We start from the raw sequence: 25,377 nt of genomic DNA, 5'->3' as shown, positions 1-25,377 counted from the left end.
GAAATTGATTCTAGGATTTTTTATGAGACAGATTGTTAGAGGAACTTACTCTTCACAAGAAATGAGCCACAGTAAATGCAACCAAAATGTCCAACATTAAAGGAATAAGTCAATAAACTGTGATGTTACTATGAAATTGCAAAAATTACATTTAGGAGTATATATAGGATAATCTTAGGAATAATAATAAATAAAATTATAATATAATATAAAATACCACAGTGAGATTATAGATTATATTGAACATTTTCTATAATAATATGTACATTTTATAATATTTTAAATTACTTTTTATTAAAAGAGAAAAATCAAGAGAATGTCCATCAATTGATAGACTGTCAGTCCTCAAGTCAAAATATTATTGGGGCCTGGTGCTGTGATGTAGCAGGTAAAGCTGCTGCTTGCAGTGCCAGCATCTCATATGGGCACCAGTTGGAGTTCTGGCTGCTCCACTTTCAGTCCGGCTCTCTGTTATGGCCTGGGAAATCAGTAGAAGATGGCCCAAGTCCTTGGGTCCCTGTACCCGCATGGGAGACCTAGAAGAAGCTCCTGGCTCCTGGCTTTGGATCGACACATCTCTGGCCATTGCAGCCAACTGGGGAGTGAACCAGCAGATGGAAGACCTCTCTCTCTGCCTCTCCTTCTCTCTCTGTGTAACTCTAATGTGGGGAGCAGCCCGGACTGGACTGAGTTACTGGAATTAAGACTTATTCTATGCATCTGCTCTCCCACAATATGGCACTGGGAGAGAAGTAAACAGCTTCCGCACAGCTGCCTCCAGTTCAACCAATAAACTGTAGGACTTGCTACTGATTGGAGGAGAGCAGCGTACTCGGCGTGTGGGCAGCCGAGTTGGGATTGGCGGAGGAGGACTATAAAGGAGGAGAGAGACGGCATGCACCGGGAACATCTAAGGGGAACATCTGAAGGAACACCTGTGCAGCCCCCGAGAGAGCCGGCCGGCGGTGTGCCGCTCCCCTGCGGAAGTGGGGAATGTGGCCAGGGGGAACTGCCCTTCCACGGAGGTGGAAGGGATAGTAGCCAACCCGGGAAGAACCAGCAGCAAACCCGGGGAGGGCCGAGCAGACGAAAGAACAGCGCAGGGTCCTGTGTCGTTCCTCCACGAAGAGGGGGAGCGACATAATGGTGCCGTGACTCGGATATGAAGCCTAGGCAGGGCTTAGTGTCGTTCCTCCACGAAGAGGGGGAGCGACACTCTAACTTTCAAATAAATAAATCTTAAAAAGATTAGCACATGTAAGACTCAACCACGGTAATATTCAAGCCACTCCAACTTTAATTTTAAATATTTTTAAACTTTTTTATATTTACATACCACAGTGCAAAAAACATAAGTGCACAGCTGTATGATTTAAAATAAAGCAAATATTCATGAAACCATTACCTCGGTCAATAAATAAAATATTGTCATCATGATGGAAGACTCATTCACATCCCTCCCGATTATTATTCCCTTAATCCTTCCCACTGATAATTGCTATCTTATTTTCTGACACCACAATTTACTTTTGCCTTTCTTTGAACTTTATGTGAATGAAATCATATTGTGTACATGTTCTTTCACTTCTGACCCCTTTCAGCCAACACTGTGAGAATTAGCCATAATGTTGTATAAGGAATAGTTTGTTTTTATTGCTTTCATATATATGTGTAAAATTTCTATACATTGTATAACTGATGGACATTTAGGCTGTTTTTGGTTTGGACTGTGATGAATAAAGCTGCTGTCAATGTTCTTGTACAGGTCTTTTGGTGTAAATGCATAGACCATTCTGTTATATATATAACTAGCAGTAACATTATTGGGTCAGTCCAATATGGAAAGTAATAGTAAGGAGTGTTCCAAAGTGGTTTATAAATGTACATTCCTGCTAGCAGAGTATGAGAGCCCCCCTACTTCTCTTTACCATTAAAAACACCTAGAATCATTATTATTCAAAACTTATAATTGCACTTCATAATTTTAATTTCATTCTACTGAGAAGTAACAACATTTAATTTATTTTCATATATCCATTGGCCTTTTAGATATCCTCTTTTTTGAGGTGCTTAACACTCCAACTTGGTTTTAAGACTCAAATTTTAATCATTAACAGAAAGATACTAACTTCCAGAATTAAGTCAGGAACTCAACAAAACAATATTTAAAGTAGTACCAATTATATATACCTAATTTAGAAGACTATGAGTTTAGTGAAATGTTTCTATTTGAAGTATTATTTGGGTTATTTATAACTTCAGAAGATGGAGGGTTTTTTTTAACCATTAATTCAAATTATTGGACAATAATTTATGCCAAGCACAGATTCGACATTAGGTTTCATTGAGGCAGAAATGATAGATCTAGGATTAAGCATGAGTAGCTTGCATCAACAGAGATCCCAGGCTATGTGGTCCATCTCTATGTACCTGTATCTCATGCTCGGTTCAGACGTCGGGCACGGTGAGCCCTTCACACAAGATATGCAACTGCTATTATAATATAAAGACACAAGAGGGGGTGGGTTTGGCATGTAGGTTATCTATCTGGGTGACCCTTAGTATTTACCTGCCGAATTTTAAGAGCAGTGGAGAAGGATCTTAACCTGGAAAGGACATGATAAATAGGGATTCAAATTACACAGAGATAGGGGTCTGAGTTACCTCACCAGAGGAAGAAAAAGCCCACACTTGGGTCATGGATGGGTCATGTTAGTTTGTGGGACCACAGCTGCACAATAACCCTATTCTCACTGTCCAAAACTGTTTTGTTCCCTTCTTACACAGGTGTTCATCCTAAGAACACCAATAAATAAACTGGTAACCAGTATGCTAACTCCCATTTCAGAGTCCATTCCTTAGAGATTCAGCCAATGACACTGTGCAATGGAAAGCTAAACTGTTCTCAAAGACCACTACTCTCAAGATATATATGTGTATGTGTGCTAATAAATGATGAAAATGAAGGTTTTATTTTCAAAATATCTCCCCCTTCACTATTTATCACAGAAGTGATATCTTTTTAAAAGAGCTTTGCATTGGAAAATAAATAAAAATATAAAATAATTATTTAGGGTGTTTATGCAGGAAAGAGTTAACATAAAAGCTTGGGATTGCTGGCCTGGGGAAATCCTGCTAGCAAGGTTAGGCTTTGGTTGGTGTCCAGGAACTTACAGGTAAACTGTTCCTGTTCCCTTCCCTGATATAGACATTTCCCTTAGTGACAAGAATGGCTGACTGTGCTAACAAAGTACAAAAAAACATGGCTTACACTGAATATCTATTTTCCTTCTGGGAGTCTGGAATTTTGGTACCACCTAGGCAAAGGATGCCCATGTGACCTACCTCCAATAAAAACCCTGGCTGATAAGTAGCTAGTGAGTTTCCTTAGTAGATAAAACTTTACATGCTGTCACAATAGTTAGTCATAACTCAGGACAGTACTTTGAAAATTTGTACCTAGGTTTCTCAAACTTCATCCTATGCTCCTTGTTCCCTTCGGTGATTTTGCTTTGTATATTTTAGCTGTAATAAAATTTAGCCATGAGAAAATAAAACAATTATACTGAGTCCTGTGATCTTCTAGTGAATCACTGAAATTGGGAATGGTCTTGAGGAACTCTGACCAAATGGTTCAATAGCTCTTATAGGGAAATATTTTATCAAAATTTACTTCAACATTCAATGTACTTTATATTTCCAGTGGTGAAAATAGATGAATGTAATGAATTAGGGGCTAGTGTTATGGTGTAGTGATGCCAGCATCACACATCAGAGCACAGTTTCAGTCCCAGTTGTCTTGCTTCCGATCCTCCTCCTTGCATTAGGAACCTGTGAAAACAGCAGAAGATGGCCAAGATGTTTGGGCCTCTGCCACCCACAGGGAAACCTGCATGGAATTTTGGGTTCCTGGCTTTGGCCTGGTCAGCTCTAGCCATTCGGGCCATTTGAAGAGTGAATCAGCAAATGGAAGATCTCCCTCTCTTTCTCTCTCTCTCTCTCTTTTTTAAACTGTTGTCATGACTTTGTTATTCTTTTTTTAAGATTTATTTGTTTATTTGAAAGGCAGAGTTACAGAGAGGCAGAGAGAGAAAGAGAGAAGTCTTCCATCCACTGGTTCACTCCCCAGATGGCCGCAACAGCCCGAGCTGGGCAGATCTGAAGCCAGGAGTCTGGAGCTTCTTCCAGGTCTCCCACGTGGGTACAGGGACCCAAGGACTTGGACCATCTTCTACTGCTTTCCCAGGCCATAGCAGAGAGCTGGAGCAAAAGTGGAGCAACTGGGACTCAAACTGGCGCCCATATGGGATGCCAGCACTGCAGGTGGCGGCTTTACCTGCTATGCCATAGCACGGGCCCCTGGAAGATCTCTTTCTCTCTGTCTCTTCCTCTCTTTGTGTCAGTCTGCTCTTCAAATAAATAAAATAAATCTTTTTAAAGAGATAACAAATTATAAATTAAAGCATTTTGATTATTCAAGAAAGGATAAGTTGATCTATCCATTCAAATATTGGTTGAAATGTTGCTACCTCATCAATTTCCAGCAAAGAAATTTTTATATTGAATATACTTTGAGTGACTCTTATATTTACCTATGTGTGAGGAGGATTCTTTTTTAAGATTTATTTACTGGGGCTGGTGGAAGACCGGCAGATGGAACCAGCAGATGGAAGACCCCTCTCACTCTCTCTGCCTCTCCTTCTCTCTCTGCATAACTTTTTTTTAAAGATTTATTTATTAAGATTGATTTATAAAGATATACTTTATCTGTTTGAAAGGCAGAATTACAGAGAGAGAAGGAAGGACACAGAGAGAGAAATCTTCCATCCTCTGATTCACTCCTCAAATGGCCCATACAGGGCTGGGCCAGGGTGAAATCAGGATCCTGGAACTCCATTCAGGTTTCCCATGTAGGTAACAGAGACCCAAGCACTTGACCTATCTTCTACTGCTTTCCCAGGCACTTTACTAGGGAGTGGAACAGCCGGGACTTGAACTGGTGCTCATATGGGATGCCCACATTGCAAGCAGTGGCTTAACCCACTGTACCACAATGCGGGCCCCGAGATTTATTTTTGTTTATTTATTTGGAAGGCAAAGTTAGATGGGGGGAGGTAGGGCCAGCGCAGTGGTGCAGTAGGTTAATCCTCCACCTGCAGCGCTGGCAGCCCATATGAGCACCGGTTCTAGTCCTGGCTGCTCCTCTTCCAATTCAGCTCTCTGCTATGGCCTAGGAAAGCAGAAAATGACCCAAATACTTGGGCCCCTGCACCCATGTGGGAGACAGGGGAGAAGTACCTGGCTCTTGGCTTCAGATCGGTGCAGCTCCGGCTGCTGTGGCCATTTGGGGAGTGAACCAACAAAAGGAAGACCTTTCTCTCTGTCTCTCCCTCTGTCTATAACTCTACCTCTCAAATAAATAAATAAAATCTTAAAAAAAAAAAAGATGAGGGGAAGGGGGAGGGAGAGGAAGAGGGAGAAAGAGAGAGAGAGATCATCCATCCTCTGGTTCACACTCCAAAAGGCCACAATGGCCGAGGCTGAACCAGACTGAAGCCAGGAGCCTGAAATTCCATTCGGGTGTTCCACAGGGTTGGCATGAGCCCAAGTGCTTGGGCCACCTTCTGCTGCTTTTCCAAGTGCATTAGTAGGAAGCTGAATCAGAAGTGGAGCAGCTGGGTCTCAAACCAGTGCTCATACAGGATGCTGGTTTCACAGGTGTCAGCTTAGTTCACTGCTGCCACAAAGCTGGATTAGCAGGAAGCTGGATCAGAAGTTGAGCAGCTGGGACTCAAGTCAGTACTCATATGGAATACTGGCTTCATAGGTGGTGGCTTACTCACTATGCCACAACAATGGTCCCAAGAAGGATTCTGACTTACAGTTAATTTGTATCTTGGTTTAAGTTTTTTTAATATTTATTTTTATTAGGAAAATCCAAAATTTAAATTTTTTAATTTGTATTTTATTTGAAAGGCAGAGAGACAAAAGAGATCTCTCATCTACTGCAACAAATGTCTGCAAAAGCCAGAGCAGGCCAGTCCAAAACCAGCAGCCCCCAAATCAATCTAGATCTCCCCCATGGGTGGCAGGGACCCAACTACTTGAGTCATCACCTGCTGCTTCCCAGGGTGCACATTAATAGGAAGCATGAAGCAGGAATGTAGCCAGAACTCAAACCCAAGCATTCAATATGGGATGCAGGCACCCCAAGCAGTGTCTTAAAAGCTGTGCCAAATGCCTGCCCTGGTGTAACTTTTTAGTGTTAAGTTCTATAAGAACACATTCCCCTACAGTGGATAAAATTGCATGAAACAACCATTACCTGAGTAATTCTTCTATACTTAGAACAGAACCAGAAAAAATTGTGTGTAGGTATTACCTTAATAAAACAATTCTCTTCTCTTTATTAACAAACTGGTTTTATTTATATGAGAAATCATAGTTTAAACTGCACTATTATCACATTTATTTTAGTTTCCAATGCAATAAGCATATTTTATTACTAAAAAGGTTAAGATTGACACTATAATTATAGTTATGCTGTTGATAATGATGTAGTTTTAAGCTCTTCTTGAGTATTGTTTTAGTTCAAAAAAATAAGGTATTATTACATTTGAGGACCAAAAATGTTTCTGGGCTCTAAAAAAAGAGTGTACAGATAGCAAATGGAGATCTCAAACTTCTTTAAATTTTCCTACTATGTGCTATTTTATGTTGTTGCTATAAAATCTAGAAGTTCAACATTCAAAAATATAACAGGAACCAGTCTTATCAGTACAATCTACAAGCAATACAGTAAAGGAGAAAGAACAGACACAGCTAGACTTACATTTTCACTAGATTCTCCTTCATTTTCGGCAGTTGCTCCATGTGTTGTTGCCTTTTAGAAACCTGATGTGAGCCTGAGGCCTGAAACACAGAAATCTGAGTTTTTATCCTCTTGTTGCATAATTGATTTCACAGATAAGAAGAAAAGCCAATTCTCAATTAATTCCTCCACAGCCAGGTCTTTTAATAGCATGTATAAGCGAAGCTGAAGAATAATGGGAAACTTCGGCCTTCTCCAGTGTCTTCAATTTCTAAAGATTCTGGAAATTCCCCTAGGTCCCATAGTCCATGTGATTTTTTAAAATATTGAGAAGACTATGAAAGCATGCCATCCATGTATGAATCATTAAAAGTTTCTGCAGTACACAATAAATGTGCATGATACATATACCCTGCATTAAGGTAGACAAGACAATAAAAGTAGTAGATGAAGTTGAGCAAAAATAGAAAAAAATTTTCATTTTTTCTATTTTGCCATTCCCCAGGATTTGAAAGAGGAGATTTATTGTGGATTGTGTAAACATCATCTGCAATTCAGAAACAATGGCCTTGCAGATGGCAACTGAAGCCAAGAGTGAATGAGATCATTCATTAACAAGCACAGAGAGAAGCAAGAGAATCGATGATATAAACTTAGGAAAGCAACTTTAAAAAAATATATATTTATTTATTTGAAAGGCAGAGTTACAGAGGGAGAAGGAGATACAGACAGACAGAAAGAGAGAGAGAGAGAGATCTTACATGTGCTAATGCACTCCCCAAGTGGCAGCAATGGCCAGGATTGGGCCAGGCCAAATCCAGGAGCCAGAAATATCATCCAGGTCTCCCATGTGGGTGCAGGACCCCAAATATTTGGGTCATTTTCCACTGCTTTCCCAGGCGCATTAGCAGAGAGCTGGATTGGATGTGGAGCCGCCAAGATAGGAACCAGTCCCATATGGGATGCCAGCACTACAGGCAGTGGCTTAACCGGCTATTCCACAATGTCAGCCCATGGGGAAAGCAACTTTTAAGGAATGAGAGATTTATCAAAGATAGACAGGCCCAACATTTAAACAGTAGGGACAAAAGAGGAGACAGAATGCTGTCAAGGAAGTCAAGTGTGGGGGGATGTTCTAAGAAGTGAGAATAGTTAGCAGTGAGAAATGCCTCAGAGACGGCTAATACCCGAAACTTGATGAGGAGTCATTGCATGTGGCTATTCAGAGCTAAACTAGGGGGTAGCACTGTGGCATAGTGGGTTAAGCCTCTACATGTGGTGCCAGCATCCCATATGGGTGCCACTTCGCATCCCAGCTGTTCCACTTCTGATCCAGCTCTCTGCTATAGTCTGGGAAAGCAGTGGAAGATAGACCAAGTGCTTCAGCCCTTGAACCCACGTGGGAGACCCGGAAGAAGCTCCTGGCTTCTGGCTTCAGATCAGCTCATCTCGGCTGTTGTTGCCAACTGGGGAGTAAACCAGTGGATGGAAGACCTTTCTGTCTCTCACTCTCTGTAACTCTACCTTTGAAATAAATAAATAAAATCTCTCAAAAGAGAAAAAAAAAGCTAAACTGTGCCAGAGCAAAATGGCAGGGTCAAAAGACATTGAGGAGTTAGAAGCAAATGCATTAAGTATATCCACTCTTTCATGAAGTTCAGCTGAGAGAAAGAAAGGTAAGGTCACTTTTGAGGACAGAGAGTTGAGGTAAAATATTTGTTTTGTTCTTGTTGTGGTGAAAAGTAGAGCATATTATAAGTACAGGATAATCTACAGAGAATAAAGGTGAAATTTAAAAAAGGAAAAGGGGAAGAAATTTTGAGTTTTAGTAGCAGATAGATTTGGGAAGATTAGAAACTTTTTCTTTTGAACAAGAGGAACAACAGGAATGATGGATAAAGATTGTGGATAAATTTGAAGGTGAAAGGAAGAAAAATTGCATTTCCTACCTGTTATACACTCTTCTCTTTGTAAGATATTGGATGATTTGCTAAGAGTGACAGGTTTGGATACACTGGAACAGAAAATGGAATTCACTCATTTATTCATTTTGTAAACATTTCTGAGAGTCCACTACGTGCTATCGCTACCTGAAACACTGGGATACAAAGACAAATAAGGCAGTGCTCTTTTGGAGAAACAGCACAGGATAGAGGAGACACCACTAACTCAGGCTGGAGGAAGTCCCCACATGGAAGAGAGCCCATCAGGAACTAGGGAAAGGATATTCTAGAAAGAAGGAACAGCAAAATTCTCAGGAATAGTAGGACAGTATATGCAGGAACTGCACTTAGCATTTGCTCTGGCTGCAGCACAGAAAGTTAGCATGGATACGAAGCAGAAACACATGCGAATATGTTGGAGAGGAACTTGTAGACCACACCAAGGAGCTTTACTGTGATTCTCTGGGCAAAGCAAATTGAATGTTTTTAACAGGAAACTGTACCATGCTATCTGTATTCAGAATGACTGCTCAGGCAGCTGAGAAGAAAAATGGGTGTGGTAGAGACAAGTCTTTGATAGCTATTATTTTTGAAGTTATATTTCAAGTACTAGGTCTAGAACTGGGAGTCCATTTTTAAATGAATAGTTACAAAACAGTTACAAAAATGCAACAGAAATTCCTGGGCACTCTGGAACCTATGTCCTGAGCAATGGCTAATGCAATTTATTATTTTTTTTTTTTTACTTTTATTTAATAAATATAAATTTCCAAAGTACAACTTTTGGATTATAGTGGCTTTTTCCCCACATAACCTACCTCCCACCTGCAACCATCCTATCTCTCACCCCCTCTCCCATCCCATTCTCCATCAAGATTCATTTCCAATTATCTATATATACAGAAGATCTACTTAGTATTTACTAAATAAAGATTTCAATAGTTTGCATCCACACAGACACACAAAGTAGAGAGTACTGTTTTAGTAGTAGTTTTACCATTAATTCACATATTTCAACATATTAAAGATAGAGATCTTACAAGGGGAGTAAGTGCACAGTGACTCCTATTGTTGATTTAACAATTGACACTCTTATTTATGATGTCAGTAATCACCTGAGGCTCTTGTCATGAGCTGCCAAGGCTATAGAAGCCTCTTGAGTTTTCCAATTCCGATCTTATTTAGACAAGGCCATAGTCAAAGTGGAAGTTCTCTCCTCCCTTCAGAGAAAGGTACATCCTTCTTTGATGGCCTGTTCTTTCCACTGGGATCTCACTCGCAGAGATCTTTCATTTAAGTCTTTTTTTTTTTTTTTTTTTTTTGCCACAGTGTCTTGGCTTTCCATGACTACAAAACTCTCATGGGCTTTTTAGCCAGATCTGAATGCCTTAAGGGCTGATTCTGAGGCCAGAGTGCTGTTTAGGCCATCTGCCATTCTATGAGTCTGTTGTGTATCCCACTTCCCATGTTGGATCGTTCTCTCCTTTTTAATTCTATCAGTTAGTATTAGCACACACTAGTCTTGATTATGTGATCCGTTTGACACTTAATCCTATCAAAGTGATCAGTATGACTAGTGAGATGGCAAAGGGTACATGGTATGGGCCATCTTGATGGGACTGTATTGGAATCCCCTGGCACATTTCTAACTCTACCGTTAGGGGTAAGTCCGAGTGAGCGTGTGCTGAACTGTACATCTCTTCCCTCTCTTATTCCCACTCTTATATTTAACAGGGATCACTTTTCAGTTAAATTTAAATGCCTAAGAATAACTGTGTGTTAATTAAATAGTTCAACCAATAGTATTAAGTAGAACAAAAAAAATACTAAAAGGAATAAAATAGTAAATTGTTCCTCGACAGTCAGGACAGGGCTGATCAAGTCATTGTTTCTCATAGTGTCCATTTCACTTCAACAAGTTTCCTTTTTGGTGCTCAGTTAGTTGTCACCGATCAGGGAGAACATATGATATTTGTCCCTTAGGGACTGGCTTATTTCACTCAGCATGATGTTTTCCAGATTCCTCCATTTTGTTGCAAATGACCGGATTTCATTGTTTTTTATTGCTGTATAGTATTCTAAAGAGTACATATCCCATAATTTCTCTATCCAGTCTACTGTTGATGGGCATTTAGGTTGATTCCATGTCTTAGCTATTGTGAATTGAGCTGCAATAAGAATTGGGGTGCAGACAGCTCTTTCATGTGCCAATTTAATTTCCTTTGGAGTGGTATGGCTGGGTTGTATGGTAGGGTTATATTCAGGTTTCTGAGCAATCTCCAAACTGAATTCCATAGTGGCTTTACCAGTCTGCTGTGGGGGAGGCTGAATCTGGAGAGGACTAGAGGAATTTCCTAAGCCTGCCTCTAATTTGAAAACCTGTCTTTAAGTTTCAAATCCCTGGGGATAAAGGACTCAGCCCCAGGGCGCTTTTGCCTAAGGATCATTAAGGTAGTATAATAAGAGTGACTAAAACCCCTTTGCATCACATCACCCCACCCCTTGCCCGCATCTGCTCTGTACTGCAGCTATATAAACACCTCCCTTTTACAATAAAGTGAGATCCTGCTTCGACTGGACTCCCCACCGCGCGTCTGATTGTCCCCCTGGGAGGCTGAGTGGCAGGTGGCGCACTTCCCCTCCTCAGCCAAGGCAAACTGCAGGCAGCCTGCTTAATTCTCCGGTGGTGATGAATAAGAGTCACGCAGTTTGCATTCCCACAGTGGATTAGTGTCCCGTTTTCCCCACATCCTCGCCAGCATTTGTTGTTGGTTGATTTTTGTATGTAAGCCATTCTAACTGGGGTGAGGTGAAACCTCATTATGGTTTTGATTTGCAGGCTAATGCAATTTAATAGTGTAGCTCAGAAAACAAAAATCAAAACAAACTGTAGCAATACAGAGTTGTTTCAAACATTTGAAAAGCTATAATGGAGTGAGTGCATACTTCTGTATTCTTCAGAGGATGGAACTAGAAATGATAGATTTTAAATAAATCTCAGGAAAGGAGAATAAGCAGCATAATTAAAAACTACGTGACAACAAAACAGAACTTACCTATAAATCAACATTTTATTCGATGATCTCTCAGATCCATTGCTAAAAGTCTCTGTTTATCTGATCTTCTGTATATAAAGAGAATCAAAAATGAATCTTGATGTGAATGGAAGGGGAGAGGGAGTGGGAAAGGGGAGGGTTGCGGGTGGGAGGGAAGTTATGGAGGGGGGAAGCCATTGTAATCCATAAGCTGTACTTGGGAAATTTATATTCATTAAATAAAAGTTAAAAAAAAAAGTCTCTGTTTATGGGGATAGAAGCTAAAGCCTGTGCTTATTATGTACTCTAGCCAATCTTTCTATTTGACTTTCAAGTAATGCAGAGTACCGATGTATTCTTTTTTTCTTTTTTTTTTTTTTTTTTTTTGACAGGCAGAGTGGACAGTGAGAGAGAGAGAGAGACAGAGAGAAAGGTCTTCCTTTGCTGTTGGTTCATCCTCTAATGGCCGCCGCGGCCGGCGTGCTGCTGCCGGCGCACCGTGCTGATCCGAAGCCAGGAGCCAGGTGCTTCTCCTGGTCTCCCATGCGGGTGCAGGGCCCAAGCACTTGGGCCATCCTCCACTGCACTCCACTGCACTCCCTGGCCACAGCAGAGAGCTGGAATGGAAGAGGGGCAACCGGGACAGAATCTGGCGCCCGACCGGGACTAGAACCCGGTGTGCCAGCGCCGCAGGCAGAGGATTAGCCTAGTGAGCCATGGCGCCGGCCACCTATATATTCTTAAAAAGCACCAACCATGCTGTATGCACAGTGTGCAAAGTAGAGGAATCTTGAGATGAGAAACTCAGTTTCCATCAAAATAGTGAATCTCAAGTGAGACAAAGCCATGGAGGCGGCAGCAGAAGTATAAACAGCAGACTCAGCAAATAGCTCTAGTTATCTACCAAATAATCAATTATTTATGTATCTAGCATGGAGAAAACTGCAACTCATCCATTAACCTTTCCAGTCACTGGAGTATCTACATGGTCAGGACTGTCCTTGACTATAAAGATTAACAATTCACTCTAGAATGAAATCCTTATTAACATTTATACTGGGGATAGGATTAACATCTTCCTGGGAAGCAGTTAAAATAGGCGTTTATTGTGTGTTCAGTGATCCTGAATAGTCAGAATAGGATTATTCTACCCAAATGATTTTTTTCAGATAAACAAAGATAAATGAATGCTTTGAGGGCAAAAGACTTTCCTTCTAACCTTAAAAAAATCCTTCGATTTGTTTTATATATAACTTTTGTCTTAATGATTCGGGCTTACCCTTATCAACATAAATTTCCAAATTATGTTTAATTCAGTAAAAAATTTTGAACATTTACTGTTTGCCCCTCCTTACCTTTAAGTGTAAGGGAATGGAAAGAAAGAGGCACTATGTCTGACCTCAGGGAGGAGCCTGCTGCTGGGTGAAGCAAACAGCTGTATCAGCAATAAGGGACAGGAGGAAGCATAAGGCAAGTAGAAATACGAATGGCCCTGTCACAAAGAGAGGGTGCTAGGGAGATCAGGAAAGAAAAACAGGAAAAAATATTCACCATTTACTGAATCTTAGAGAGTTCACACACATTATATCTCTAAACACTGACAAAGTCTCTAACACTAATGTCAGCTACTGGTATTTTCTTTCTGGGGCAGGTAGTGGGGAAGGAAGGGTGCAGAGAGATTAAGAACCAGAAAGGTCACACAGATAAGTGCAGAGCTAGAATCCAAACCCAGCCTTGGAATGGCTCTGTGGTCTGTGGTCTCTCATCATGTCCTGGCCTCATAAAGAAGGTAGTATTTGAGCTAGACCTTAAACAAAGTGGAACTGTTTAATATCCCAAGTAGACTACTATACACAGTCTGAGTAAAGCTGCAAAGATACCTGTGCTCAGGAAGAGGTAGTGTCTCCCCAGTGAGTGCTCTAGGTCAGCGACATCAGATTACCCTTCACGTCAAGTTCATCCACTTGCTCATCTAACCTACCTGTGTCAAGGTCTGTCACATGCTCATCTAACCTACCTGTCTCTTGAGGACTTCCATACTCCTTTTAGCTCTTGTTTTATTGACCATCACTGTGGAAGCTCTTCATAACTATACTCTAGCCTATCTTTCATTTTGACCTGCATTTTCTGATACATTCGCCAGTCATTCACATGACTTTACTATCTATATGCTAATAATTTTGACTTCCAAATCTGTATTTCCAATCCAACTGGAATTTCCTGAGATTCATATATCCATCTGCTGTTTGGATAACACATATTGAAAACTGAACTCATATCCCAATCTTAAACATATACCAAAATAAAGTTAATAGGGTTTAAATATTTAAGTGGCAAATATTAAGTCACATTAATGCTAAAAGTAGGTGTGGTGAATGCTATGAAACATTGGAATGAACATGGTCTTTTAAACAATAAGATCAGAAGTCATAAATAAAAATAACTGTGATATCAAAACTCTATAATATCTAACAACATCATAAACAAAATATGAATGAGCAACATAAATGAAATACGAATGAACAACCGTGGAAAACATATGCAACATCTTTCATAATTTACACATCACTTCCCTGTCATGTATTTATAAGTACATAATTTCTACAAGTATCAATACTATACCTATCTTTGGTCCTCCTATGCCTAATTATGAAGTGAAGTGTCTTGAATTTCATGGGAGTAGAGAGATAGTGTCTTATCTATTTGAAGTCTAGTAATTATGAATCAAACTAAAACAATAAAAATATGCAAAATAATCTCATTTAGGGAACTGTTTGTCTCCTTTTCACGTCTTAATGAAAATTATATATTTCCATTTTCACACTTCATATTTAAAAACATTGGTGCTGGGGCCAGTGCTGTGGCTCACTTGGTTAATCCTCTGCCTGCGGCACCGACATCCCATATGGGCGCCTGGTTCTAGTCCTGGTTGCTCCTCTTCCAGTCCAGCTCTCTGCTGTGGCCTGGGAAGGCAGTGAAGGATGGCCTGAGTCCTTGGGCCCCTGCACCCGCGTGGGTGACAAGGAAGAAGCACTTGGCTCCTGGCTTCGGATAGGTGTAGCTCCATCCGTAGCGGCCATTTGGGGAGTGAACCAACAGAAGGAAGACCTTTCTCTCTGTCTCTCTCTCTCACTGTCTAACTCTATCTGTCAAATAAAAAAAAAAAATCTTGGTACTGGGGCCAGCATTGTTGTGCATACAATCTTAGGAGACCAGCATCCAGTATTAGAGTGCCTGTTTGAGTCCTGCTGCTCTGCTTCTAAGCCAGCTCCCTGTGAATGCACTTGGGTAAGCAGCGGAAGTTGGCCCAAGTGCCTGGGTCCCTATCACCCACATGGGAGACCTGGATGGAGTTCTGGGCTCCTGGCTTTGACCTGGACCCAGCTCCAGCTGTTGTGGACATTTGCAGAATGAACCAACAATGAAAGAGTTTCTCTCTCTCTCTCTCTATCTCTATCTCTCTCTGTACTCATCTCCCTCCATCCTTCCCTCCTTTCCTGTCAGTCTGCCTTTCAAAGAAATATAATAAATATGTTAAAAATAAAAAACCTTGATGTCTTCTCTCCCATAATTCCAATATCTATTTATCTACAAAATCAAACAAAACCCTAGAAAAATGAAAAACAATCAACAGTAAGGGAGAACCCTTGGAATGTGGAAGTTAAAAGTTACCTGAACCTTTCTCTGAAGGGAGGAGAGAACTTCCACTTTGACTACGACCTTGTCTAAATATGATCAGAGTCGGTGAACTCAAAAGGCTTCCATAGCCTTGGCAACTCCCGACAAGAGCCTAGGGCGATTACTGATGCCATAAACAAGAGTGTCAATTTGATAAGTCAACAACAGGAGTCACTGTGCACTTACTCCTCATGTAGGACCTCTGTCCTTAATGTGCTGTACATTGTGATTTAATGCTATAACTAGCACTCAAACAGTATTTTTCACTTTGTGTTTCTATGTGGGTGCAAACTGTTGAAATCTTTACTTAATATATGCTAAACTCATCTTCTGTATATAAAGAGAATTGAAAACGAATCTTGATGTGAATGGAAGGGGAGAGGGAGCAGGAAAGGGGAGGGTTGCTGGTGGGAGGGAAGTTATGGGGGGGGGGAGCCATTGTAATCCATAAGCTGCACTTTGGAAATTTATATTCATTAAATAAAAGTTAAAAAAAAAAAGTTACCTGAGACATCTCAGCAAGGTATATTTGGAGTTCATTGTTGGTCCTGTGGTAAGCCTGCATGAAACAAAGTAAAGAATGCAACATAAGAGAAGATTAGCCATATTAGAAAGTCTATTAGTAAGCTAAGGTTTATAGGTAACACTGGGTACCAGTTACCCAGCATGGCAGTTTCAAATAAACTACTTAAAACAGAGTAAGAGCAAACCTTTGATTCTTGTTCCAATTTAAGTGCATAGTCTTTGACTTGATTCTCAAGACTCCTCTTTTGCTTTTCTAGCTGTTTAAGTAATGTATTTAAAGATTCCTGAAAATATAAATAGTAAATTTTATATGTACTCATGTTCTAAACAACCATAAGAAATGACTATCAATTTCTTCACTAATTCATAATTTTATACTATGTATTTTAAAAGTAATAGTGATAATATTGACTGAACCCAAAATAATGTCATGTGTTGTATTTAGTGATTCCCATACATTACTTAATTTAATCTTCTTAAGATGGGTTATTATTTCCACTTTACTTTTGAAAAAGTCACAGCTTACAGAGGTTATATAACTGGCCCAAAGACATGCAGCTAATAAAAGGTAGAGCTGGCACTGGAAACTGGAATACAAAACCAGTTACTCCAAAGAACATACATGCTAAACAGTTAATATGTGTCTGTTCTTACCATTGCTATCATTGTTAACAAGTTGTAAGCAAAGACATTTAAAGACTATATATTATTTCTAACTGTATACTCATACTTTGTCAATTATTTCCTCCTGAAAACTACTTCAGAGATTTACAAGAATGAGACAGTACATATCCCAATATAAAGGAAAAAGCTTATGGATCATTTTTCATTAAAAGTGGAAATGTGGGCTGACATTATGGTATAGCGGATGACACCATGGCCTTATGACACCAACATCCAATTATGGTCACTTCTTCTTCCTTTTTTTTTAAACATTAATTTATTTATTTGAAAGGCAGAGTACAGAGATGCAGAGACAGAAGCAGAGAAAGAGAAAGGTCTTGCATCTGCCGGTTTACTCCCCAGATAGCCACAACGGCCAGAGCTGGGCCAATCTGAAGCCAGGAGCTAGGAGCTTCCTCTGGGTTTCCCATGTGGGTACAGGGGCCCAAGAACTTGGGTCATCTTCTACTGCTTTCCCAGGCCATACAGAGTGCTGGATTGGAATTGGAGCAGCTGGGACTCAAACTGAGGGGTTGCCAGCACTACAGACAGCAGCTTTACCCACTATGCCACAGTGCCAGCCCCGCTATGTCACTTCTAATTCAGGTCCTTGATGGTGGCCCAGGAAAGGCAACAGAAGATAGCCTAGGGGCTTGGGCCCCTGTTGCTCATAAGGGAGACCTGGATGAAGCTCCTGGCTCCAGGCATCAGACGCTCAGCACTGGCCATTGCAGCCTCTTGGAGAGTAAACCAGCAGATGAAGATCTCCGTCTCTCCCTCCTCTCTCTCTCTCTGTAACTCACTTTCAAATAAATAAATAAAACCTGTTTTTTTTTGTGTTTTGAAAAAAGGAAATGGAGTGGACTATTTTGATTCACAGCAATAACATTGTACATACATAAAATTATGAATTGTTGGAGAAATGCACAATTGAAATGTATTCCAAACCTGAGTTACATTAATTTCTTAGCAATTTGTTAAACAAATGTGAGCAAACCTTCAGGTAAAAAATTCAGCTATTTATGATAAGAGTTATCTGAACAGAAGTCTTGGTTTCTATAACTGTCCTACTATTTAATAGTCTCACAATTCCTCTGATTATCAACTTTATTTCCTATTCCTTTAGGTTGAGGAATAATCTTATTTTTCTGCTCTCATATTTTCTCCTTTTTATGCCAGTGTATCTCTCACAAACTCTAGAACGTTGTTTTCTGAATGTTACTTTGCCCAAGAGCAACCTATTGCATCTGCATTAGCTTTTCTGAGAGGACCTAGATGTATGCCATTTCCTGGGAACCACATATGAGTATAGAAATATGGAGAAGTTTTCAATAATCTTAAGTTCCCTCTACCTGACCATCACGTTTTGCAGGGCGGAAACATAAACAGACTTGATAACTGGGGCCAAGGAGGCCCGGTAGAGAGGCATATAGGTGAAACTATGGAAGTGGGAACAAAGGGTAAGATCTCTACATTGCACAAGAATTCTCACTATAAAGTGCCCACTCTAGTGGAGCCATTAATCCAATGGATCAATGACTTGGTCAGGAAATATCATCCAGTGTCAGTCCTTGTTCATCCCAGTACTTGGATAATGAGTTTGTGAGCATAGTAACCAACACAAGATGTAGACTTTGCAATGGCTAAACAGCATGGGTTCCTTCTCACCAAGGTGGTTCTAGTAATGGTGCTGCTCAGTGTCTATCCTGCCAGCAAGAGACACCAACATGAGCCCTTAATATGGTCCCACCTCTCAAGGAGAGAAACAGCATCTTGGGGGTAAACTGATTACATACATTGCTTTCTACCCTCAAAGAAGCAATAGTTCATCCTGATGCGTGTCCCTGATTACAGTTTTACCTTTCCTACCTATGGTACCTCAGCCAGCAACATACTTTGGTAATCTATTAGTTCTGAGGGAAGAAGATTTTTTCCTAGGTTAAAAATATTTGGTTTTTTAAATTCTTTCTTATTTTTCATAATTCATGTCAAATTTAATAGTCTCTTCTCTGATTATCTGTACTGAGAAAAGGCTTTTAATTTTCCATGTTTTATTAATTTTTAAATTTTTATTAATATAAAGAGAACAGACTTCATGTACTTCATAGGTATAGTTCTAAGAAGATAACCATACTTCCCTCCCTCCCCTAATCTCCCTCCTTCTGTCCCTTCCTTTCCCTTCATTATTCTTGCAAAGACATAATTTCAATCCACTCTATAATCAAAGGCTTAATTTACCACTAACCATAATATTCAATAAATGAAAAGTAGAAGACCACAGTTCCACAGGAATATAAACAAGGGCTAAAAATGACAATCTTATCTATGGGATAACATTCACTACTAGGCAAATTCCACCTACTCTATAGAAAGCTGGGCTCTTTATTACTAGATATGTCCCCACTGCCTTCCCCATGATTACAGGACTGGACATTGGAACATATCTTTGGGAACTTTCTATTGGAACTTACTGTATTACACTTGTCACTTCAGATAAATTCATGAGGTTGTTTTAGTCCAATGGACCTGACGGATGCAAGTGACAGAATGGTTTATTTATGGGTTGATTAATCACCCTTACATTTTACTCACACTCCGAGAACCCCATTAAGAGGTACCCCCCATGGGAGACTTTTATATGTGAACATTTTTTCAGAAAGACTATACATAGAGAGAATGGGGGTGGGGAACATCCAGCCTATGGGCCACATAAGGCCCACAGAATCATTTGGTCTGGCCCTGCCAAGGCAACTGCAGGTAGAACTCGAAATTCAATAAATCTAAAGCTGGCTAATTTTTAAGTTGATCATCTTGATGACCTATGAATGATGTTGTAAATATTCAAATGGCCCTTGGCAATAAAATGATTCCCCATCCTGAATAGCAGTTTTTGTCCAACTAAAATTTGTCATCCAGAGTGATTAGTGTTGACATTTGAACCTCCCCTGGTATCTTAGTCTATTTTCTGTTGCTAGAAAAGAATACCCCAAATTGAGTAATGTGTAAGAAAAATTTAATTTAGCTCACAATTGCAGAGGCTGGAAATCCACAGTGAGGCGGCTACATTTGTATAGCACTTGTGTTGCTTTAAGACATGGTGGAAACGTAGGCATGTGCAGAAGAGAAAACACAAGTGGTGGCCTTGCTTTATAACAACTCACTCTAGTTTTTCACAAACTAAGGTTCTTCTTAATGAACTCTTCATCTCTCAAAGATCCCACCTCCCAACAATGCCACAATGGCAAGGCAAATTTGAGAGAGGAAAAACTACATTCAAATCATAACATCTGCCAATACATCAGCATAGGGACAAAGTGTCAAGATTACCAAATGTGCAACCTTTGAGAAGCAATATGATCCTATCCTTACACAAAAAGGAAATAAATAAAAATATCTTCTAAGATCAGCCTGAATGTCACATAATGCTACTTGAACATACCACCATCAGAGTGCCAACACTGCATAAATAATAAACACTCGCATCATTGTGCCAGTACCTAATTAATAATGAATACCTCCATCTCTTTCTGGGTGTGGAGAATACATAATATATTGATATAATGCTAGATCCAATTTCATATCAGCCTTGACCAGTTGTCTAGAACTCTTAATATGCACCACGAAGATTAATTACAATACTTAAATGAATGAACATGCTACTAGCCTTAAACTACAGCTACGAACTCAAGTCTTGCTTTCAACATGCTCTTTTTTTTTTAATTTTTTTGCCAGGCAGAGTTAGTCAATGAGAGAGAGAGTTATAGACAGTGACAGAGAGACAGAGAGAAAGGTCTTCCTCCCATTGGTTCACTCTCCAAATGGCCGCAACGGCCAGAGCTGCGCCGATCTGAAGCCAGGAGCCGGGTACTTCCTCCCAGTCTCCCATGCGGGTACAGGGACCCAAGCATTTGGGCCATCCTCCACTGCTCCCCTGGACCACAGCAGAGAACTGGACTGGAAGAGGAACAACCAGGACTAGTACCCGGCGCCTCAACCAGGGCTAGAACCCGGGAAGCCAGCGCCGCAGGCGGAGGATTACCCAAGCGAACCATGGCGCCAGCCTCAACATGCTCTTAATCATGGCTCAAGACTTCAGTCAAGAAAACCTGAAGATTCCCTGCCCCGAGTAAAAAGAAAAAGGGTGACAGGAGGAGTGAGGGTTGATGTTTACTGGCTAGTCCACTGTAGTGCCTTTACACAATTAATACTATCTGGGAAGTATGTTCCGGACTCCACATTCTGTATAAAAGAACCACTTCATTGTAAGTCCATTATCTGTGCCTAGCCCTGAATCAACCAATTTTGAAGAGGATGAGTGCAGATGAGATATTATGATTGGACAATCTAAGGTCCTCACACAAAAAGCAGTGAAAACTTCTTCACTATAAAACATATGTTTGAAATATGGGGCAAAATGCAATGTTTGGAAGAAAGGGAGTTTTGTTCTGGAAGAAGGCAGGGGGATGCTGAACAAATCAAAATAATGTGCTCTCTACAAAGATGATTTTAATGACTTGGGTTTGGCCATGGTTTCTAGGTTGCAGAAAGTGGGGAAGGGAAAGATTAGTGGAATTCTGCAGTTCACGGAACTGTGAGGCTATAGCATTGACTGAATTATTTACACTCAAGTCCCCAACATACTGGTGGGAAAGTAGAAAAAAGGGCTAGCCAGGGACCAGAGCAATAACGTATTTGCTTTAAACACACTTGGTTTAAAACTTAATCCCTAAACTAATAACTGATAATTTCCTGTAACCTCAATTATTTCTCATATTCTCACAAATTAAATTTACAAATCTTCAAGTAAAATTCTCTCAGCTCTTGATGGTTACGATCTAGGTCACTACATCTATTAAAAGAAACAAAGAAAAACGGAAACAGTTGATTTAAATTTTCACAAAGTAAAATTGCAAGGTATTTTAGAGCTCATGCCTTCCTGATACACAACTAATTCATTAAACTATCTTTTCTTAGATACTTTTTAATAATTATTAGAGTTTTAAAATTTGTATTAAGAGGACAATTAGGTCATCTAAAATGGCAACTTATGGCCATATGATAAAATGAATCCCTCAGAAGCGATGATTCTACACAACGCATATTTAACATACTTGTTAAAACATAATCGGCTGATAGTTCTTAGGCAGGCGTAATTCATCTTTGAAAATTAATTACATACTGGCAACATGAAAGGCTTCCAGCTCCCTTCCCCCAAATATTGCTCCAGAAGAAAATGAAAAAAAGCCAAACATATTTAAGAGGATAAACTGTGTTATTTCATAGAAAATTAAACCTTTATGAAATAAACTGCTGAAGTATGAAGAACTTTTGAGGGATAGTCAGACAGTAATGGAAACAGTTCAAAATTATGATGCATGGATCTCTTATCCCAAGGATTCCCAGCTTAGTTGACAGTGATGTCATTTGTTAATATAATTTGTTTATATCTATAATACATTTATAGAAATGAAAGAGACTCTAACCCCTTTAACTATTGTTTAAATGGAAAAATGCACTCTAAGCTTACAAATAACCCACTAGAATACAAAGTATGTTATATTAAATATTACCTGATTAAGATTCAAAATGCTAGGAATGCATACAAAAAAGTACAAAATAGCAGTTAAAATTCGAGGCAGTATGAGATTTAATGCCAACATGTGAAGCACAAACAATGAAGGCTTCACAAGCTTTTAAAAGATATTGATCAATGTAGGCTAGAGCATACAACTGGCAAAAATGAGAGGGGAAAAAAGGGAGGGAGGAGGCAGTATTGTGGGGCAGCAGATTAAGCTGCCATCAGCTACACTGGCATCTCATGTAAGTGTCAGTTCAAGTCCCTGATGCTCTGCTTCCGATCCAGCTCTCCACTAATCCACCTGGGAAAGTGGTGGAGGATGGTCCAAGTACTTGGGCTGCTGTCACTCACATGAGAAACCCAGATGAAGCTCCTGGCATTGGTCTCACCCAGCCCTGGCCTTCATTGCTATTTGGGGAGTAAAACAGCAGATGGAAGGTCTCTCTCTGTCTCTCTCTCTCTCTCTCTCTCTGTAACTTTGCCTTTCAAATAAATGAATAAATCTTTCAGGATACCATGTGTTCTCCCTGATCTGTGATAATTAATAGAGTACCTAAAAGGTACTCTATGGAAGTGAAATTGACACTTTGAGATGCAATGACTTTGAACAGCTCTTGTCTTGACTGTTAAGGAACAGTTTTGGGTTTTTTTTATAATACTATTTGTTGAACTCTTTACTTAGTATGGAGTATGTGTATAAAGTTAATTAAAAATAGATCTTAGTAAATAATGGGAGAGGTAGGAGGAAGAGGGGTGGGAGGGCAGGCACAGTGGGAAGAATCACTATGTTCCTAAAGTCGTACTTAAGAAATACATGACGTTTGTATTCCTTAAATAAAAGGTCTCTAGGGGAAAAAAATCTTCCAGAAAAAAAAAAAAGGTAGCTAGGAGAGGAGGCAGGGAGAGCTCCTGGTGGGTGGAACACCTATTGCCTTGTTGGGGAGAGCCTCTGCAGCATTTTCTAGCACAGTGGAGACATCAGCCCTTACTAGAGAAGGATGTACCACTGCGCATGCTCAGAGAGCCCAGGGGCAATTTTAGGGTCAACATTCTTGGGAACATCTTTCCAGATGTTCTATCACAGTTTTCAGGATCCCTGATCACACGGTCACAGCCCTGCCCTTCACACAACAGAGCTCCCGGGGCTGAGCATTCACACATCTCCAGAGTTCTAAAGCTTTCACATTTAGGATCTCAGCCTGCTGTTTTGTTGTGTGCATCCTTCTACTACTGGTATACAGAAGCTACGAGCAAAGCTGTCTCATTTCACATTTAGATACCACATGTTTGTTAGCAGTTTCCAGTCTCTCATTATCCTTATGAAGGCTATCAATAAAACAGTAACCCCACATTTTCCGAGTGCCAGCATTATAGCTTCTTCCACATTATTCCCCTCTACCAGGACATTTTCAATGGTGACCATCAGTGAGATTTTCAGTAACTGAACTGACACCCTGGGCCAGGATCTACAGCTGTCACATCTATCAAAAAGAGCAAGATTCTCTGCCAGCCAGTGAGTGACCCAGCTACAGAGCCCCGTCTTATCTCTTTTTCTCCTATCATACTCAGTACTCCTAGATTTAGACCTGGCCTTCTGAGAAGCAGACACTGAGATTAAATCAAATTTGCAAAAACCATGCCATTTAAATCAGAAGGAGCAGGAGGGGCCAGAAGAGCAGTCTGATTGCAACATAAATCTAAGCCCTAGTGCTGGGGAGATGGAGGGAAAGTTGGCTGGATATAGAAGCATTCTAGACTGTAATGAAGTCTACAAAAAGTTAGCAAAGGCACCTAGGAACCTACAGCAAAGTCAGCCAACAATGGAGTCCCTTGTTTCCCAGGAATGGTCTGCCTTAGCACTTGATCATGGGAAGAGAACAGCCTGTTGGAAGTGTGGTCTTGACACAAAAGCAGCAATGGATTTCCAAGCCCAGCACTTGGAGTCTTCAGTCAATTAATCCTCCTGTGCTGTGAGGAGTCTGTGAGGTGCCTTATCTGGGCCTTCACTAACTGTTTTGTCTTAAGGGTTCACAGTATTTCAACTGAAGAATCCTACTGTATCCTACCCTGTAAGGTTTACTGCTAGCTGATGTTCTTCTGGGGATAGGGCAGGGAAAGAGAGATGAGAGTTACATTATTCGGACTGAATGTTTTCAATTGGTCCATCATCCTCAGACCTTACAAGAGTGCCAAAGTCCAGAGAGCTACGGCACTGTCATTTCTCCTGAAAACATACTCTTAATTAAAGGAGCGTATCCTGGCTACTTGGGTGACAGTGGGGACCCAGTAACTAACTGTTCCATGTATATATGTTTAATGATCTTCAGTTTTCAGTTCTATTCTTGCCCTAACTTTCTTCTGTGACTAAGTCTGCCAAATTCTAAGCAGGGCTGAAGAGCCAATACCTTGTTTTATGGTATCCCTATCTATGGGCACTTTGTTGCTGCTCCCTCAACTTCAAGTTAATTACTATTCTTCCAGGAGGTAGCCTTCAAAAGCTTACTTAAATCTCTTACATACTGAGATTTCCTTTTCTAGTAATCTTATCCATTCATTTCGATTAGCAATGATCATTTTCTGCTAATTAATATCATATCCAGATCTAAAAATATGAGTAGAGCCCTGGATGCCTATTTTTTAAAAAGATTTATCTTTATTTATTTGATAATTTTGTACTCAAAACTATGAATTACAAACAGTTCTATCATTTGAGTTGAAATAATTTTATTTAAAAACATTGTATAATGTGTTAATGTCATAAACCTAATAAGTACCATGTAGAAAATGTATTCAGCAGTAGCTTTAGATCAGATGTGGATCCCTCATCCTGTGCTCTGACTTCCTTCATTACCACCTTCTGCCTCTAACACAACACTTGTCTCCCAAGTCTGCATCTGTCTGTTCCCTCTAAGCTCAACATTGTGATGCAATGTATTTTATCTTCTCTGGTTAGCCTCAGCACTGTGGCCACAAGCACTTCTAGCTGGTGTGGCCCAGAATTCCTGAGACCCACCTCACCCTCCCTCTGCTGCACCTGCTTCCTAATGAGTTGCCTTTTAGAGACACTATACTTAGAAATTATACAAGAACTCAAGAAATCTGGATGTTTCATTGTGGCAATCTCATGGAAATAAGTCCAGAATA

The 25,377-nt window shown here is 40.2% G+C and overlaps 1 protein-coding gene across 1 annotated transcript in view; it reads right to left on the bottom strand.

Annotated features, from left to right (window-relative positions):
- CCDC169 (coiled-coil domain containing 169) overlaps nucleotides 1-25,377 on the bottom strand; it is a 61,567-nt gene that overhangs the window by 9,683 nt on the left and 26,507 nt on the right. Inside the window, exons 5-7 of the mRNA XM_070049015.2 lie at nucleotides 16,178-16,276; nucleotides 15,973-16,026; nucleotides 6,833-6,912 (exon numbers count right to left, since the gene is read on the bottom strand). Coding sequence (XP_069905116.1) covers nucleotides 6,833-6,912; nucleotides 15,973-16,026; nucleotides 16,178-16,276 — 233 coding nt within the window. The remainder of the gene's footprint in view (nucleotides 1-6,832; nucleotides 6,913-15,972; nucleotides 16,027-16,177; nucleotides 16,277-25,377) is intronic.

The sequence above is a fragment of the Oryctolagus cuniculus genome, chromosome 9 (assembly GCF_051225735.1).
Source record: "Oryctolagus cuniculus isolate XC-2025 breed Fujian yellow rabbit chromosome 9, ASM5122573v1, whole genome shotgun sequence".
In the NCBI taxonomy this organism is placed as follows: domain Eukaryota; kingdom Metazoa; phylum Chordata; class Mammalia; order Lagomorpha; family Leporidae; genus Oryctolagus; species Oryctolagus cuniculus.
This window is presented reverse-complemented; position numbering and strand designations above follow the sequence as displayed.